Below are 18,123 nucleotides of genomic sequence, written 5' to 3'. Positions count from 1 at the left end.
TAGTTAGGAAGCTACATTAAAAATGAAGGGCCAAAGTGACACTAGTACTATATTCAATTAAATGTAAAGGACACAGGTATTTATTATTTAATAAGGAACTTGGCAAAGTATATACGTCAAACAAGTCAAGTTAGTTAGAGACTTCTGAGAGAATAACTGAAGAGGTGAGGCTATGATACTCTGAAGAGTTTTCTTGGGACCAGAAATAAATAACTGCATTCCTCATTCCACTGAGAGAGAAGTACCCATGAGTAGGAACAGAAGCAATAAAATATTATGTGTCAAAGCATCTCAGGAAGCAGTATAACTTTCTGGCTTCAGCTAAACAGATATATATTAAATGAGTACAATGCACGCATCCTCACGCCTTCTCTCAGTACACAATATGTTGACCATCATCACATATTACTAGTCTGATATAGAATATTAACAGGATAAAATTCCATGGTAAGTTAGGAAATGGGTTACAAAATTTATTACTCTATAACTGAAAGCTAGTCAAGTAATACTTGCAGTCAAAATAAAAATTAATTTGATTGCTTGGTGATTGGGCTAGAAGACTGTTAAACACAGTTCAACAGAAAGAAAGATAATGTCACTTGTCTGGAGGCAAGGAACTGTACTAGGTAATATATATTAAGTGGAATAGTCAACATATTGATTTAAAAAAAAGAGAAATTATTCTGGCAAAGAAAAAAGTGAATGGAACCATTTACTCAGAACAAAATTGCAATGACGAAGATAACAATGAAAGCAATGAAATCAGTATAAGCTGTCAAAAAAACCAACTGTTAAGACCAAACTATTAAAATCAATAAAATGAGATAACCATGCTACCAGAAATCCATTATTGAAATACTAAATATATAAGGTAAAAAGAAAAAAAATAAAACAAAATTATGATGTAAACTGACTGAAAGAGTAGGAATTGAAGTCCTTTGAAAAACTTTCAGTAGTCAACTGGAATTGTTTATTTGAATTAGGGTCTTAGTTTTATCAAGAAAAGATGTGTGAAATTTCAGTTTGTAGACATGATTTGGGAAGAAAGGATAATGGCTGGAGTATGGCTACAGCAAAGGATAATGTTTTTAAAACAGCTGTAATACCGTCAGTGACGAAAAGGGAAAAAGATTCTTAGAATTTAGGGTATTCTCATAAATAATTTCCAAACCAGAGGGAAAAATCAATGGTAGGTGAAGCTTAAAAGAAAAAGAAATTATTACAACAGTCTATAAAATTCCTCACTTCCAGACTGGAGAGGTGAGGGGGAAGACCCATCTGATGCTTCATCAAAGCGTATTTTAAAAACTGGTACAGAAGTACAGTATTACTGAGAATTTTAACTATCTGGACATTTGAAGGTATTATTACATTATATAGGTAAGGGAGGTGACAGGTTTAATGCTTTATCCAATGTTACACAGCTCATAAAAGGGAGAAAATCATGAGAATTAAGGTCTTCTTAATTAAGGTTCACTGCTATTTCCACTTAACTGTTTTTTTTTTCAGTATTTAACTGTTAATGATCTTTTTTTATTAAAATTTAATTTGATTATTAGTTTCAAGTATACAGTACATTGGTTAGACATTACTACAGTTTATAAATGATGCCCCTAATTGCTCTTTCCTCTGGCTCTCCACCTAGCCATTACATTCCTTATGCTGTGCTCTCCATCCCCGTGACCATTTACCAACTACTAATTTGTACTTCTTTAACCCTTCACCCCTTTCTCCCAAATCCACAACTCCCCTCCCCTCTGTCACCAGATTGTTCCCTATATTTGTGATCTACTTAACTCTTTTGATCACTAAGAGCATTAAAGACAAACTATAATAAACAACAAAGAAATTTAGCTAAAAAAACAACAGACACAATATTAGAAAATCTTCACAGTATATGAGAAAGATCTGAGGTTTGTAATGAACTTCTGACTATAAGTCTATGAAAAAATCAGAGTAGGGCAAAGAGGCTAGGGAAGAATTTAGAAACTATGTCCATAAAAAGAATAATTGAAAAAGAAGATACATTTATCTTAAAATAGAGCAAACTTTGTAGGGGTGAGTGGTTGAAAGGGTAAGTCCATGACATATTGACTAGATCTTAAATATATGAAGAGCTACAGCATGTTGTAGTGAGCTGAATGGTGGCCCTCAAAAAGATATGTCTATGTTCTAATCCCCCAAACCTGTAAAGAACCTTATTTACAAAACTTTTTTATATCTTTGCAGATATAATTAAGGATCTTGAGATAAGGAGATCATCTAGGATTAGATGGGTAGGCATTACATTCAATACAAGTGTCCTCAATAAGAGACACACAAAAGAGAAGGCCGATGCAGAGAAGGCACTGTGAAGATGGAAGCAGAGACTGAAGTTATGTGGTCACAAGCCAAAGGGGCCCTCAACCACTAAAAACTAGAAGCAGCATGGAACAGATTCTTCTCTAGAACCTCTGTATGGAGTATAGCCCTGCTGACACCTTGATTTTGAACTTCAGGCCTCCAGTACTGTAAGGGAATAAATTTCTATTGTTTAAGCCGCCAAGTTTGTGGTAATTTGTTAGCCCCGTGACTAACACATATGTAGACCAGAGATTAGATTTCTGTGCAAAACAAGGTAAATGTAAACATAAGATCAATGGATTACACGTGGGGGGCAGATTATGGCACATTTTAAATTACATGCATTTTATTACACATGCCCAAATTTAACAAGTTATCTTCCTATATGGATGTTAAAAAGGTAATTCTTATATCTGGGAGAATGACTTAATAATCTCTAAAGATCTTTCCTATTCTAAGATTCTATGTATGTCAATAATAGTCAATTTAAACTCAGAAACCTACTCACTTTTTAATCTTTATTTTTTATTGAGACATAATTGACATATAACATTAGTTTCACATGGACAACACAGTGATTCAACATTTGTATACACTGCAAAATTATTATTCAATATTTAACACTGACCATGGTAATAAGATCATAGGATATTAAGTTAAAAACTTATTATTCCTGTTTAAGAACAGAATGACAAATAAGGATCTTAATTCATAAACACCCTAATGATGACTTTATATTAAGACCTTCGCAGATACTTAAGATGTATTAAAAAACAGGATAGGTCTATTTGACTACATGGTTAAGTTTTGGTTCAACATTATTTTAGACTCTAACCGGACAACAGAAACTTCATTAAGGGATGATTTTAAAAAGGTACATTGTCCACATATTACTTTGCTTTCCAATTTAATGACAACTGCTTCATGAAAATTTTGCTAAATAGTTATTATAAAAATTCCTCATTGGTTTTAAGTGGAGTCTAGTCATATCAATCAATAATGCAATGAGATAAGTGCTAACACTTTTTGGAAACAAAATAATGATTTCAAAAACGTTCTTTTGAGGTGGTTTTGACATGTAATAAAACATAGAGCCAGACTGCTTATAAAAATATAACAAAATAACAATTTAAAGACTCCCATCATCTGTTAGACAATTTTGGGGAAAGGTATAAAATACTGGATTCCCTTGTCTTCTTTAGAAATTTGTTGTGGGTTTTAAAACAGCAGTTAAGAAGCAAAAAAGAAATGAGTGAAAAATAACTCTTAATGTTTAATTAAAAAGACTAAACTATATAAAAGAGAGCTTACCTGTTCTGTTTCAAAGATGTCCCGAAGGTGTTCAAGACCAAGGCTTTTTAGGAATTGGCTGATATTCATGTCAAGACCCCCAACTAAAACAGATAAATTAATTAAAGTTTCTTAGAAAAAAGTTTACCAATCTAAAGGAAGTTCCAGTATATTTTTTTAAGCCATGGCTCTCTGATACTCTTGGCTATGCAGATAATATTAACAGTGTAAAATACTCCTAAATTTCATTCAAACACTTCAAGTTTTCTCTGAATTTGGTTGAAAAGTAAAAGCAGAGTTTATTTTTATTAAATCGGTAGTATTTATATTAATTTTAATATTATAAAGCGCAATCTAATGCTTTTAATGAAATATTTAACAGTGGGTATAAAATTCCAAATTTATCAGCTATCATTTTAGTTTTCATTCCTTAAATAATATCTTAGTGTTTTCCTGATCAACTTCAGGAATAAGACTCACTCAGTAGTTCAATAAGATACTGCGGTAGGAAATGGATGTACTGGGATATACCTAAGAACAATGTAGGTACCAAGAAACTTTTTCTATGAAGACATATTTCTTATAAGGTATTGTGTATATGAAAACTTACAGATGTCTGTAAGAGAGGTGTTCAATAATTACCAGTAGAAAAAAAGTCAATCTGTTAATTATAAAAACAAAAGACTTAAGAACCAGGGTATACTCACCTTCTCCTTCCTTCCTCTCTGTGCCCGCTGCACCATCCCCCGTGTTGGACGCTCCTCCCACTGCCAATTCCGCTAAAGGGCCAGTGAGGTTATCTATGCTGCTGGCAGCGGACAGGCAGGAGGGGGTGGATGCTGGTGAGATCAGAGAGGCACTCACTACAGTAGCCTGAGGCTTAAAACAGGTCGGTAGGGCCTCTGGGGGCATGGCATCTATCAGCAAAGCTCTGATATCGTCAGCCTATAAACAATCATAATACAAAAAAACACAAAAAATACTGCATTTTAAAGTGGTAAGTTTTTTACTAAGGACCAAGTGCTTTGTGAATTTATTCTTTAATAAATGCCTCATATCCCCTATTTAAATCATTTCTTCCTCTTTCATCTTCTGACGCACAGCTCCAAAGAGTCTCAGTAGTTTCAGTAAGTAAAACTGGAGAAACTATATAATTTAAAAAAATTCATTTTTAAAATATCTGATGTACAGCCTGGTGACTATAGTTAAGAATACCGTATTACATACTTGAATTTGCTGAGATCATATTCTCGCCATACACACATAAAAAGAATTAACTATGAAAAAAAACTCTAAGAATGTGGACTATGTTGATTCTTGAAAACACTTTCTTAACACTAAGTGAAAAAATATGCACACAATTGTTCATACTGATTACATGTGCATTTAAAAGATGTGTAAGCTAATAAAGATTTGAACGGAGTAAAAAAAAATATTTTGTCTTTCATTAAAAAAAGCACATTTGTTGATTTTCGATCTTTTCTTTAGAAGTTTCCATATTTGTTTACCATATTTTATTTATGCTTAAATGACTAAAATAATTTTTGTTCAGTTATTTAGTGTACATTTAATTTAATGCACAATTAAAATCTGGTGAAATTTTAAAGGGACGGCACTTTAATTTGGCTAGTTTATTCATGAACTTTTTAGTTCGTTAGGCATAACTGCTGTTAAAGGATGTGGGAGCGAGCCTCCAAAGGTAGCTAACCATTAATTCCTTCCTCTGTGTACGTGCATGCCACTCCTGCCATCAAGAGGTGGTGTCTATTTCCTTTCCTTAGAATCTGGGTTGCCCGTGAGTTGCTGTGATCAATAGAATGCAGAGGAAGTAATGTTCTGAGGCTTTTAAGCACGGCTTTAAAGGACTTGCAGTTTCTACTTTTTCCTTCTAAGATACCACCCTCCATGCTGTAAAGACATTTGGGCAATTGAGTGTCAACATACTATGTAGAGAGATCCTGTAGGAGAAAAGGCTGTCTTAGTGTGCAGCCTCAGCTGTGGTCTCAGCTAAAGTTAAGTGCACAAACAGCAGAACTACCTAGTTGAACCCAGTCAGCCCACAAAACTGTGAGAAATAAGAAATATTTAATAATGTTTAAATAGTAAATAAATAAACATTAAAAATAAATAAATCATTGTAGTAAGCCACTCGATTTTGGTTAAGCTATTAGTTGTTTTGATATCGTTTGTTACTTAGCAACAAATATATCAAACAGAATGTAGCTTGGAAATGTATTTCTGCCTCAAAAAATTATAAATTATTGTGACCATACAGTAATTCCCTGCTTTTCAGAAAGTTCTGGGTAGATGACGCTGTGTTTAATTTTGTAGTTAAATAATTTTTAACCACAAAAACTTAATTTTTGGTTTTGAAAGTATTTCTACAGTACATCAATTTTCTTTACCATCTTCAGAAGAGTAAAATACTGCCCAGAAGTTAATTTTTCTTTGACTACCTCAAAGCCTCAGGTAAATTATCATAAACGTCAGTTGCCAAATATAGAAGGTGTAAAATTAAATGTAATTCTTTGAGGATTAGATATGTGATTTTCCTAAGATTCATCTTCTCCCTCCAAGTATGGCAAAATGAATTAACTTACTACTCAGTTTGCGTAACAGAGCTTTAAATTATATTAAAAAAGTGAATTTAAAAAATTACAGAAGGAAATCTGTTCTTATTCTAAGTAAAATATGCATATTAAAGCTAAATCTGCTAAGCCCTGGAATTGAATGACATCTCTGAAAGTATAATAAGCAATTCTGAATATTTTGAAATGAGGACTTACTGTTGCCAGATCTAAAGGTGTCTGGCCTTCTTGGTTCTTCATAGTTGGATCTGCACCATGTGCTAGGAGGAGGGCACATAACTGGGTCCTTCCTTTTTGGGCTGCTTCATGAAGAGGAGTAAATGCCCATTTATCTGTTGCATTTACACACGTGTTGTATTTTATTAATAATGCTGCTATGTCCACATGCTGAGGAAAAATAAAAGGAAGTGAAGAGTTAAGAATAGGATTATCTGGTAAAGCTCTACCACATATACTTGCTTTTACTTAATATCCCTGTATTTTGGACTCCATCTTGCCTTGCCTCCCCTAAAATATTAGTTCCACAATTATTCTTTAACCTTGTAGTCTATAATTCTTCATAGGAGCATTAAAAAAATTTTATTCAGTCTTCTAACATTCAGTCCTATTTTAAAAACAAACACATAAAATGTTTACTACTACCTGACTTCAAGTCTCCTGTTAATGGTCTGTCTGTCAAACATTTCAAACAAGCATTCTATACCCACTGCTTTTCTTATCTTTCCATTTCTCTTCTAAACCATTTCCATCTGATCTGTTTATTAAAACAGTCACCTCAAAACTTCTCAATATTCTTTCTTCAGCCTCTGGGAAAGTAATGTAACACAACACAACATTTTACAAAAATTAGTCTGTCATGTCCCCAATGATTTAGGGGGTGAAGAAAATGTTAGCAGCAAATACATTAACTAATATCCTAGGCATGCAATGATGAGATCTTGAACTGTGATAATCAGAGAAGAACGAAAAAGAAAGCTAAATCTGAGAAATTTTAAAAGGGAAAAAACGGATTTTAGAAAGACAAATTAAATGACCCATAGAGGAAGAAAGAGAAGAAAAGTCAGGATGACTACCTTTTCAAAGAAATTTGCTCCAAAAGATTAGGGAATGAAACTAATAAAGACAAGGTTCACTCGGGGTACATAGTTTTTGAGATAAAGGATCAAATGATGTAAATGGTTTGACATAAAAGGCTGGAGCACAGATAAGAGGGCATCATTTATTTATTCACTTACTCTCTCTTATCCACTCACCCACCAAACAAATATTTCCTGAATACCTACTAAGTGCTTGGCACTGGGTGTAGGGACTCAAGGGGGATGACAAAATGGAATACTGAGTTGACAGTTGTAGCTACTCGATAAATGAGCTCAACAAGAAAAGGAATACAGAAAGATGATCACAAGGGGGATAAAACCTTGAGAATGATATTTTGGGAAAGGAGAGTGGCAGACAAAAGGGGCAATAAGAACGTAGAAGAACTAAAAAGAGGCAGGGCCATGAAAAACAATGTAGGAGAAAGTTTCAAGGAGAGTAGTTCTCTCAATAAGTTCTGTATAGCAAAAGCTTTTAGCTTCTTCCCAAAAGTCCTTATAAAATAAGCTTAAGATAATTGATTAAGCAAAAACAAGACTCACAAATATAGAGGACAATTTGGTGATGGCCAGAAAGGAGGGGAGTTGGGGGCTGGGAGAATGGGGTAAAGGGTTAAAGAAATACAAATTAGCAGTTGATAGATGGTCATGGGGATGGGGAGCATGGCATACGGAATACAGTTAGCATTACCTAATGGCTAGGTGAAGAGCCAGAGGAGAGAAAGAGTAATTAGGAAGATCATTTTATAAACTGTAGTAATGTCTAACCAATGTACTGTATACTTGAAACTAATAATAAAATAAAATTTAAAAAAATGCATAAAGAAAAAAAGACAATTGATTATAGAAAGGTAATAATGATTCCATGATTAGGCTTTTGAAAAGAATAAAAATAACTTATTCTTATAAATACATTTAGGGATGCTAGTTTGGTTACCATTTAAAGTATTTCTGAAATCCATTTCAACTTCAATATTCTCTAATTTTGTGCAATTGGCACATTTGGGTTCTTCATGGATATTTCCTGGCATATTTGATTACTTTTAATAATTAACTAAGGAGCACATTATCTGTTGAGAATAAATTTCTAACTCATGATGTTGCTCAGCTGTGATATACTGAGTTATTTGAAGCTGACTTTCATGAGAATGGGACGAGAGATGGGGAAGAGAAAGACAGAAATATCCCAAGATGGGAATTAGGGCATGTTTCTTTGTATTTTCCTTAAGACAGTCTTTGCTCTCTTGAAGACATTTCAAAAAATAAAAATAAAAAAGAAAGGCACTTTTTCTGAGTAGTATTAAAAATTTTTAAATATAATATACTATCAAAGTCACTTAAAACCCAGTAATTTATCTCCTTTATTCAAAGATATATGTTGAAAAGAATACCTATTTTTGTTCGGTTAACCCAAAAGCATGGAATAATTTCAAGCTACTCTACAATAAGGTTATAGACTATTTAAATTGTGTTTCTGATGATTAATTTTATTCTACTCCCATGTATATTGGCAGAATAATATAATTTAGTAGACTAATTTCAATAGGTTTCCAAAATTAGATAGTCTAAGGAAAATTATGTGTGTGTGTAAAATGAATTCTATCTATGGTATGTATCCTTAAACTTTCTTTATATTGAATTTATAGTTTATGCTTAGAGAAACGAGTTACATGCTTTTTCAATTTGCTGACAAACATCTGAAAGAGCAATAAAGGAGTCTATTACTACCCAAGTATGCTAAAAACACAATTCGTAAGTCTTTTAAATAGCTACACCACTAGGGCAAAAATAGTAACTGAATTTAAGGCTGACAAATGCAATAAATAAGCTACAGCTCAGTTCTATACAATATATGAACAAAGTATTGAACTAGAAGGTCTAGAAAAGGACTAAGCTCTTGGAATATTTCCAGGAGAAAGTCAATTTAATATGGTTTCAGAACCCAGCTTCAACACAAAATGCTTTAAATGATAAATATGATGTAAAAACATTGTGTGGGCCTGAATTTAAGAAAGGTAAGAAGGAAGTCGAAAAAAGAGAAACATTCTTGGTCTTTGTAAGGGGGCATGAGAAGATGAAGATATTCTCCTTATAAAGGGCAAGGAAGAAGAGAGTTAAGAGAATATGGAAATTACAGTGACTAGTTTTTATAGTTTGTCAGACTTTGGCAAATCTAGAAACTGTCCTCTCCAACTGTGAGAACCCCTAGTATGTAAAATCTGGCATCTGTGGATTTTTATAGTCAAGCAGGTACTAAGTAGATGAACATGAGCATGCATCTTATTCCTGTGTGATTCATCAGGTGTGAAGTGGGCCTTGGTGACTTCCAGGCAGTCATTTTCAACAAATGGCATCGAGGCAGTGCAATACATTCCTCTTCCTCTTAGTCTACTTTCAGCTGATGATTACAGTTTAAGTGCTTTGAGAGAATGACTCTGGACTTTGTGGGGTTTTAGCTAGTCATTCAAACTCTATGAAACCACATCTACTAACAGTTCAACCATTTATTTGAATATTTTTTAAATGTTGGCGATAAATATAAGCAACCACAATTTCCATGCCTAAAAAAGAACCTCCTGGCTTTTACAGTTTCTAAAATCTACTCGATGCAAAGTTAAGGTTTATTATCTGCATCAATAAATATTAACTCAGCAGCCATTATGCACCTATTATTGTGCTAGATAATGTTGAAAAGACCAAAAAGTTACAAAAAGCATGGTCCCTGGCCAAAAGATAGTTCAGCTTAACTGGGAAGGCTAGAAACACTCTGAGGAGATTATAATTGTGCTAGATTATGCTATTGGTTAGATACTACTCACTTCATGTATAGTATACATTTAATAAAGCAGTAAATGGCAGCAAAGTTTCTAGACTTGAACTTTAGCATGCTTACCCCATAGGATGCTGCATTATGAAGAGGAATTAAACCACCTTTGTCTTGGGCATTAACATCTGCTCCATGCTCTAAAAGATATTCAGCTACTTCCAGGTTATTGTAGCCTGCTATTAAGAGAAAAAAAAGGCAAACATGTCAGCTTAAAAAAAAAAAAGTATAAAAATAATAAGGATCAGAAAAACGTTAAAGTCTGAATACTTTTTGCTTTATAAGCTAATACTGTTATCACATAATTAAGAGTCTTTATAATAAAGACATTATATAAAATTATATTAACTGAAAGCATTTCACTAAATAGTACTCTTTATGCTCAGCATTTCTTTCATCTCCTGTTAATCTTATTAGGTATCAAAGAAAGGACAATGAGACTTGAAAGTGCTGGTGATGCTTACCTGCCAGGTGCAGAGGGGTTGAGTTTCTGCCCTGGGTGTCTCTGCAGTTGATATTCTCCGGGGTACAGAGTTTCTGCACCCTTGCCAGGCAACCCTTCTTGGCAGCATCCAACAAGGCAGCATCTCCTCTCAGTAAGTCCTGAATATCTGTGTCTCCTTCTTTTACCAAATCTAAAGGTGTATTTCCATCTCTGTTCTTTTTAGTTGGATCTGCTCCATGCTGCAAAGAAAAGGCAAATGGGGTTTGTATTTTCTGTAGGATCTTTCTTAAGGTTTGCTTGTTTCTGTTTACTTTTAACTTCACTTTCCCTTATCCAAGGAAAGATGTCTATTCTACATGTACTTTGAACAGAGGCAATATCCTGTTTTATTTTGCAAATTCCCTACATAGCAATATACTGGATCGGCTTTCTAACTACTTCTCAATCAAAGTCCCAAGCCTCAGGACCAATGGTGATGGTGAATTGGGTAAAGTACTGAGTACCTTTTAGTTCTCATCTGATAGACTTTCACAGGCTCCAAGATGTATTTGGAAATGTCTTTTCCTTTTAAGAATGACCTCTGCCATTAAGAATGTTAATTTTGACAAGATTTCAATTACATAAAAATATTCAGTAGATATCATGAAAAATAAGTGAGAAGAGGAAGACACACAGGTAGAAAAAAATACTGAATTTTAAATGCAATCAATACAAAGAAAGTTTGGTAATTTTAATATCTTTTTTCATCGTAAGTCTTAACACCTATCATGAACTTAGGTATAAATGTATTAATAACATTAGCCTACTGGAGAAATTTGGAAGAATCAAGTTAGACAATGAATTCACAGTAACCTGAAAGCTATTTCTTACTAATTAGTGATAATAAAATGAGTATCACATACAGTCTTATTCTCAAGACTCATAAGAACATATTTGATAATGGAAAAGTGGTGGGAGAAGAATTTGATTTATACTTAACCAGCATAAATTTTAATCTAGTTAAAAAAAGAGAGAGAGAAAATTACATATACTTTGGTCATTTTTCATATCCTTTAAAAAGAACACAAAATTATTGAGTTAGTTTCATATAATTACTAGCTTCTATTATTTCATGTATATCCCCAAAATTCATGAACAACTCTGTTTAGAGATTATCTTATATTTTAATAAAAATCTGATATTAAAATAATTTTTTTGATATGTTTAATTTAATGAGAAATGAGTTTGTTAACAATAAAAGAGCCAGTAAGAAAAAAAACAAATGATCAAAAAACTTGTTACTTCCTTGTACAAATGTTTTCTGATATTAATACCATTAGTATTAGATAAGTAATGCAAACTGATTCAACTCTTTCCTTGATAAATGGTGATGAACTGAACTTAATCAAATCAGTTCAGTAAGGCACTCCAGACACTACTCAATGCTATGTAAGTATCATGCTATCACACTTAAACATCCCCTTAAAATGGAAAATGGAAGCTGTCTCCATAGCACTTATGATACTTAACAGAATAATTTCCTTTGATGTAATTTTACATATACATACTAACCATAAATTACTTTATATTTCACAACTTTTAAAATTACATACTTTTAAAAGGAGCTTGCAGATTTCATATTTTCCTTTAGCTGCTGCTTCATGTAGAGGGGTAAATTTCCATAAGTCCGCCACATTGACAGAAGCTCCATGCCTCACTAAAAGCTCAGCTACCTCATAGTGTCCATATGAACAAGCATTATGAAGGGGTACCAAGCCACTAAACAAAAAAAATTATTTTAAAGACATATAACACATCTTTGAGTTAAAATGCTTACAGTAAAAATAATATAATTCTCCTATGACACTGACTATACTAAACACTCACTTAATAAAATTCTCTGGTTTTAAAGATATAGTCATCCATTTCCAAATAAGAATTAATAATTTCAAAAAATGTCTCTTTCAATATAAGGACTTCCCTAGTTTCTTGGTGATAGATATAAATTTCACAGCAATCCTTATTCTTAAAATACATATATATCTCCAAAGAAAAATGTCTCATTACAATACTTTTAATTGAGGTTTCATTCAGGTAATTTAAAACAATAGTACAAAGTGGTTTCTGGTTTATCATCGCTCAGATTTTCTTCCATTTGGGTTTTCCTCATGAAAACGGTATGCTTATTTATAAAATATACAATGTAATTTAGCTTATTTATTTAGGCAAATTCTACCTTTTGTTTTTGGTTTTTATTACTTTTGGTTTCCGTACATAGGTTTAAATAGTTAGGTGCCAAGCAATGAAAACTCAAAATATAAGTGATACAGAACTTCAGTAAGGAAAATAATGGTGTCAAACCATAAACCCTGTAGCTGACAGATGAGAAAATCTGGCTGCCTCATTATGAACAAACTATTCTGAGATGACTCCGAGTTCTGATTAGAAGGAAGCTGACATTCTAAAAGGGCAAAAAATGTTCCCATAAAAAAAGGGTCCATTAAAAGAGTAAGTTTAAGTTGCACTTAAGACATGGCAAAAACCAGGTGCCAAGTGCCCTTTTATTTAGAGAGATCAGTGCCTTTTAAATTTTTAAAAAATGTTTTGAGGTCAGAATACTATATGCTAAAATAGGCAATAGAAACAAATGTTGGTTGCTCTCTAATGCACTAGAACAAACACTCTGAAAGAGCTAGTGATAATATTGAATACTCATGTCTGATGTGATAAAAGAGACATCTATAATGGTTAATTGAAATCTAAGTTGTGTGGTTTAATTCTACAGCACTCTGGTATGTTACTGTACAGAAAGGTACTTGCTTATTTGTATTTTGAGATGATATGAAATTAACTCAGAATACGGAGGCTCATTTCAGTTAAAACTTCCTTCTTGCATTTCTAAATAGCTTCCATGGATGCTTTAAAAACTCTGTCTAGATAAACAGAAATAATTTAGTAAACTAATATAAAAATATAGAATATCTGAAGTAGTAAAAAGTGAAATTATGTTTTTATTAATACTGATGACTTTGGGATGAATGGCTTCTTTTTGGAAGAGATTATATATTTTCAATAACAAAACAAGGAATAAACAAATTATAGGCTATAGAAACACATTCATACAATGCAATGAAATATTTTGTACAGGCATTAAAAGGATGAGACGAACTATTAAGTACTGATATGAAAAGATGTTCCAGATACACTACTGGGTGAAAAAAGAAAACTGCAAAGCAGACTAGAATGGCATCATCATTTACATTAGAACCACCGCCGCTGCCACCATAGCATGCACACCCGGATGTGCATATAAAATTTTGGGAGGATTAGAACGAAATTTTAATGTTGTAATCTCTAGGTGGTAAGGTGATAGGGAATTTTCACTTTGTATACTGTACATTTTCATAATGTTTAAATTTATGCTTTAAACTTAAAAAAAATGCATTATTTTTTAAAAGCAGAAAAAAAATCAAAGCCTTAAAAAATATTAAAATAATTCTTTTAAGTCTCAAGAGAATGAATCCTGAACAGCTAAATGCTAACACATACCCTTTGTCTTTGGCGTGGACATCGGCACCGTGGTGCAGAAGGTACTCCACAACAGACACACGATTATAGCCTGCCGCGAAGTGTAGGGGTGTAGAATGCCGGCCCTCCAAATCTCTGCAATTCACATTTTGAGAGCTGCAAAGTTGCTTTTTATGGCACATACACACAGACGAATACAAAAAGAACAATAATATTTACTTATTAGATTTTGCTCCAAAATATTGTAGGTATCTTAAATTATTATTTTCTAATGAATATTATTTTCAAAAGATTAGATAATACAAGTGATGTTTAAAAATCAGCACTGTGCTTGTCTTTACAGTCTCTATTAATATTCTTACTGCTTAGAGAACAATCAAATCTTTTTTAACATTTCCTGGTCAAAATCTTAATCAAAAAGAAAAACCCATAATAAAGCAAGCATTTGCAAGGCAACTGATGCCTTCCTTTTTTTTTTTTTTAAATCTTCATAAGGCTTTCCTTCCTGAGACTGCTTGTCATAGCATGTCTGCTTGTACTTAGCCATCCTTTGCTCAAATAAGACAAATCCAGGTTGACTGCAGAACTACCCAGAGTTCTTGTCTTCTCTGACGTGGCAAGCAAAAAGGCTCTGGAAAAATTATATTAATTCTGCCTGGGCTACCCACTTGGCCCTTTGATCCACTACAACAAAACCATTCAGTCCACAGTGCTTTATTTGATTGTTAGGGGATGTTTGTCTAACTCTACAAGTCAAACTATTTCTAATCATATTCTAGTTTTTGGCCTTTACTTCCTTCTCCTTCCAAACCTCTCCTGTCTTCTTTTCTCCTTTTGACTCTCGGGCTGCATTGTAAGTGGAGATAGATGAATTATAATATTTGAACAGTAATTTACAATTTATAAAAAAACACTCGTTCTTTCAGTGAGAGAATTACTACCTATCTGTGATGCTGATCATTATCTCTATTTTACAGATAAATAAACCAAGACCCAGTGAGGTTAAGTGATATCCTTTTTTATAGAGTTGGTAAGGGGTAGGGTAAGGACCCAAACCCTGTTTTCTTGATTATTAATCTCTTGATCTCTTTGCTACGTAGTTGGTTACTTTCTTTACCGGAATTTAGGGAAGGGATAAGAAGAAAGGCAATGAAAAGACGACAAGTCAAAAAAGCAGAGAAAACAGTGGCATTTTCTAGGCTACAAGTTATGATGGCAAGGGCTTTCTAGGTATTGACAATATTGCTGCCGCTTCTGCCACTGTAATGAGCTACTGTTACATAAAAACTAAGAACCTGGAAGATAACTGATAGTCTAAGTAAGGGTTTTCACATTAGTGGGTAAAAACAGGACTTTTCAGGTGGTATAATTTTTCCATGACAGAAAGAAGTCTGGACAGTATAAGAGAGAGGCTATAATTTCATCAACTCTATGTGGAAAAACACCAGACTCTAAATTCTGAAGAGCCACTGTCATCTGGCCAGGTCAAATATCCTATCTTTTCATGACAAGTGAGTTTGTGGCTATATTAATACTTAAATTAGAGATTCAAAAAATAAAGTTAAATAGAAATGAAGAACTTACTACATAAACTAAAAAGGCTGCAAAAATTGGTAGTGAACACCAATGATGTTTGAAGCTGCTTCATACTGCTGCTACTTTTTTCTTATGGTTTTTATCTTCTGAATTTATTTATTTTTCCAGAGAATACTGGCCAAATAGGGATGAGGGAGGGAAAGAAGGACTGATTTTGCCAGGTTACAAAAATAAAAGCCCATTCTGCTTATTAAATATTTGCTTTTTAATATTTGGAAGTTCTTTATTCTCTGTTGTTTTACATTCTTTTTGAATGATAAAGCAATTTTATATATTTCCTACCTGCTTTTCATAATTGCAAATATATTACTCAGCAAACAGCCTTTTCTTCTAATACCTAATATCTAATACTTTCTAAAGCCTCTAGTAAAAGAAATCAATCACAATTAATTTTCACTTAATTTGTGCTTTGGTTTCTTCTGCCACTTCAATTCCATTCATAAAAATAAAATTGGCCTTTATTGTAAATAGACTGTTTAGGAAACCTGAAAGCTACAGTATATATGCCAATTATACATAACACAAATTGAATTATATTACTTTGTTACATTAAAAATAAACTATTAATATGATGGGCACATAGTAGCAATGCTAGTGCTGAGATTATCACGCTGCGATATAGAAAAGGAGTCTGGCCATTTTCATATTAAAGATGTTCTTTCATTAGGATACACTTCAAATGATAAAAATATCTTTAAGAACAAATACATAATTTTAAATCTAATAAAACTTTAAAATTTCTCCCCAGTGGTTACTCCAACTGATATTTACTATTTTTCTTTAAATAACTCAGATGTTATTATAAAATGAGCTGCATATTGAAACAAAAATAAAATTTCTAGACAACAGAGCTTAGAAAATACTGTCATTTTCAACCAATGTATGTCATCAAGAGTGCTAAACTTAGTTTACTAAAAAAATCACAAAAATAGAGCTTAAAAAGAAGTGGCAACATTTAGTATGTAAAAGGTAACCTGGCATAACTGTCAATACAATATTGCAATTAGCCTTTCTTTAAAAAAATAAATAAAAAGAAATATAAACAAAACCACAAGACCAACACCCAAATAAAACCCAAAACCATACCCCTTTCTACTATCTTCATCCCTATATGAATGATTGTAGATAGGAAGTGTGTTTTTAAAAAGCATATTTGATATAAGAATAAATTTTTATCTGATAAACATTAAATCTATAACCATCATTTCCATACCAAACAAAACTGATAAAATTTTCTTGGCAAGCAGAGTTATAGAGAAAATAAAATCTATCTTCTGCATATAAATAATTCCAAATGGTTCCAGAATCATAAAGGTTTCTAGAGGAAATATGAGAATCTCTTGGAAAAGCTCAAGAAACATTTTTTGAAACATGACTGTAATATTATCTAGGCTTGAGCTAGCTTAGAAATTTATGAATGCAGCCAAAAATAACATTTTAATATAAATGAAAATAAAAGAGCTTTCACATAACCAGAACAGTGACTAAAACAGTGGCTTAATGGATATAATGCATATACTAGTAAATCTTTTGTGGTTAAAGATATCTCCTGTTTATGGATCTACTCGGTTCATTCCTTTCATTGTTTGGATTTGAGTAGTTTCACTTATCAAGCTTAAAATGAATTGCGTTAGAAAAGGTTCAACAATGCTACTCAAGATATTAAAAGCAATGACTTACCTTCACAGTTTCCAAGTCTCCAGCTTTAGATGCCTCTAGAAGTCGATAGTCAACATCTGAAGTACGTATTGGTGTACTTTCTACATAAAAGGAAGGATTACTGTTGGTTTTTAAGAAATCATAAAGTAGTTAACGAGGGCAAATTATTATGCAAAGAGAGAGATTAAGGGGTCAGATTCTAAGGTCTAACATAGGGTTTTTCCCCAGTTTTTTTCAGATAAGAAATAAGTGGTTTCTTACTTCAATATATATCTATCTCATCCAAAGCCAAATTTAAATAAATTGTAAGACACACTTATCTTTCTCCATCCCTACTACTCTGTCCTTCACATTTTCTGGACAGAACTTGGCAAAGAGGCATAAAGAAACAGGACCATGAGATCGAGAACATCTTCATGATACATTGATCTTACAAAGTATTATAGCAAAAAGCTTTGCCATGGATTTTGTTATGTAAACCGAGGGAAGCCACTCAACTTTCAGTACTTAATGTTTAGCCTTTTCTTTGGGCCTCAATTTCCTCGACTGAAACAATAAGTACTACCCCTAATATCGGTGATCTTAAAAGGCCTACTGATATAAAATTTTAATTCACATTTATTGAATGATTTCAGGGAAATGCAACTAAATAAAATGTCTAAAATTGGAAGGTATGATACAAATGCTAAGTAGAATATAATTACATCAGGTTGTTAAGTATGAGGCTACAAGTATGAGGCTAACAAATGAGGTGTTTTGATTAATCCAATAAAAAAA

General features: G+C 32.8%; 1 protein-coding gene across 1 annotated transcript in view; it reads right to left on the bottom strand.

The window, feature by feature from the left end:
- TNKS (tankyrase) overlaps nt 1–18,123 on the bottom strand; it is a 192,203-nt gene that overhangs the window by 21,250 nt on the left and 152,830 nt on the right. Inside the window, exons 13-20 of the mRNA XM_011371784.2 lie at nt 17,368–17,447; nt 14,113–14,258; nt 12,177–12,342; nt 10,604–10,823; nt 10,209–10,318; nt 6,420–6,608; nt 4,341–4,578; nt 3,655–3,737 (exon numbers count right to left, since the gene is read on the bottom strand). Of these exons, the coding sequence (XP_011370086.1) occupies nt 3,655–3,737; nt 4,341–4,578; nt 6,420–6,608; nt 10,209–10,318; nt 10,604–10,823; nt 12,177–12,342; nt 14,113–14,258; nt 17,368–17,447 (1,232 nt within the window). The remainder of the gene's footprint in view (nt 1–3,654; nt 3,738–4,340; nt 4,579–6,419; nt 6,609–10,208; nt 10,319–10,603; nt 10,824–12,176; nt 12,343–14,112; nt 14,259–17,367; nt 17,448–18,123) is intronic.

Source organism: Pteropus vampyrus, unplaced genomic scaffold (assembly GCF_000151845.1).
Source record: "Pteropus vampyrus isolate Shadow unplaced genomic scaffold, Pvam_2.0 Scaffold8, whole genome shotgun sequence".
NCBI lineage: Eukaryota > Metazoa > Chordata > Mammalia > Chiroptera > Pteropodidae > Pteropus > Pteropus vampyrus.
Note: the sequence above shows the minus strand (reverse complement) of the source record. Positions and strands in the feature narration are given on the sequence as shown.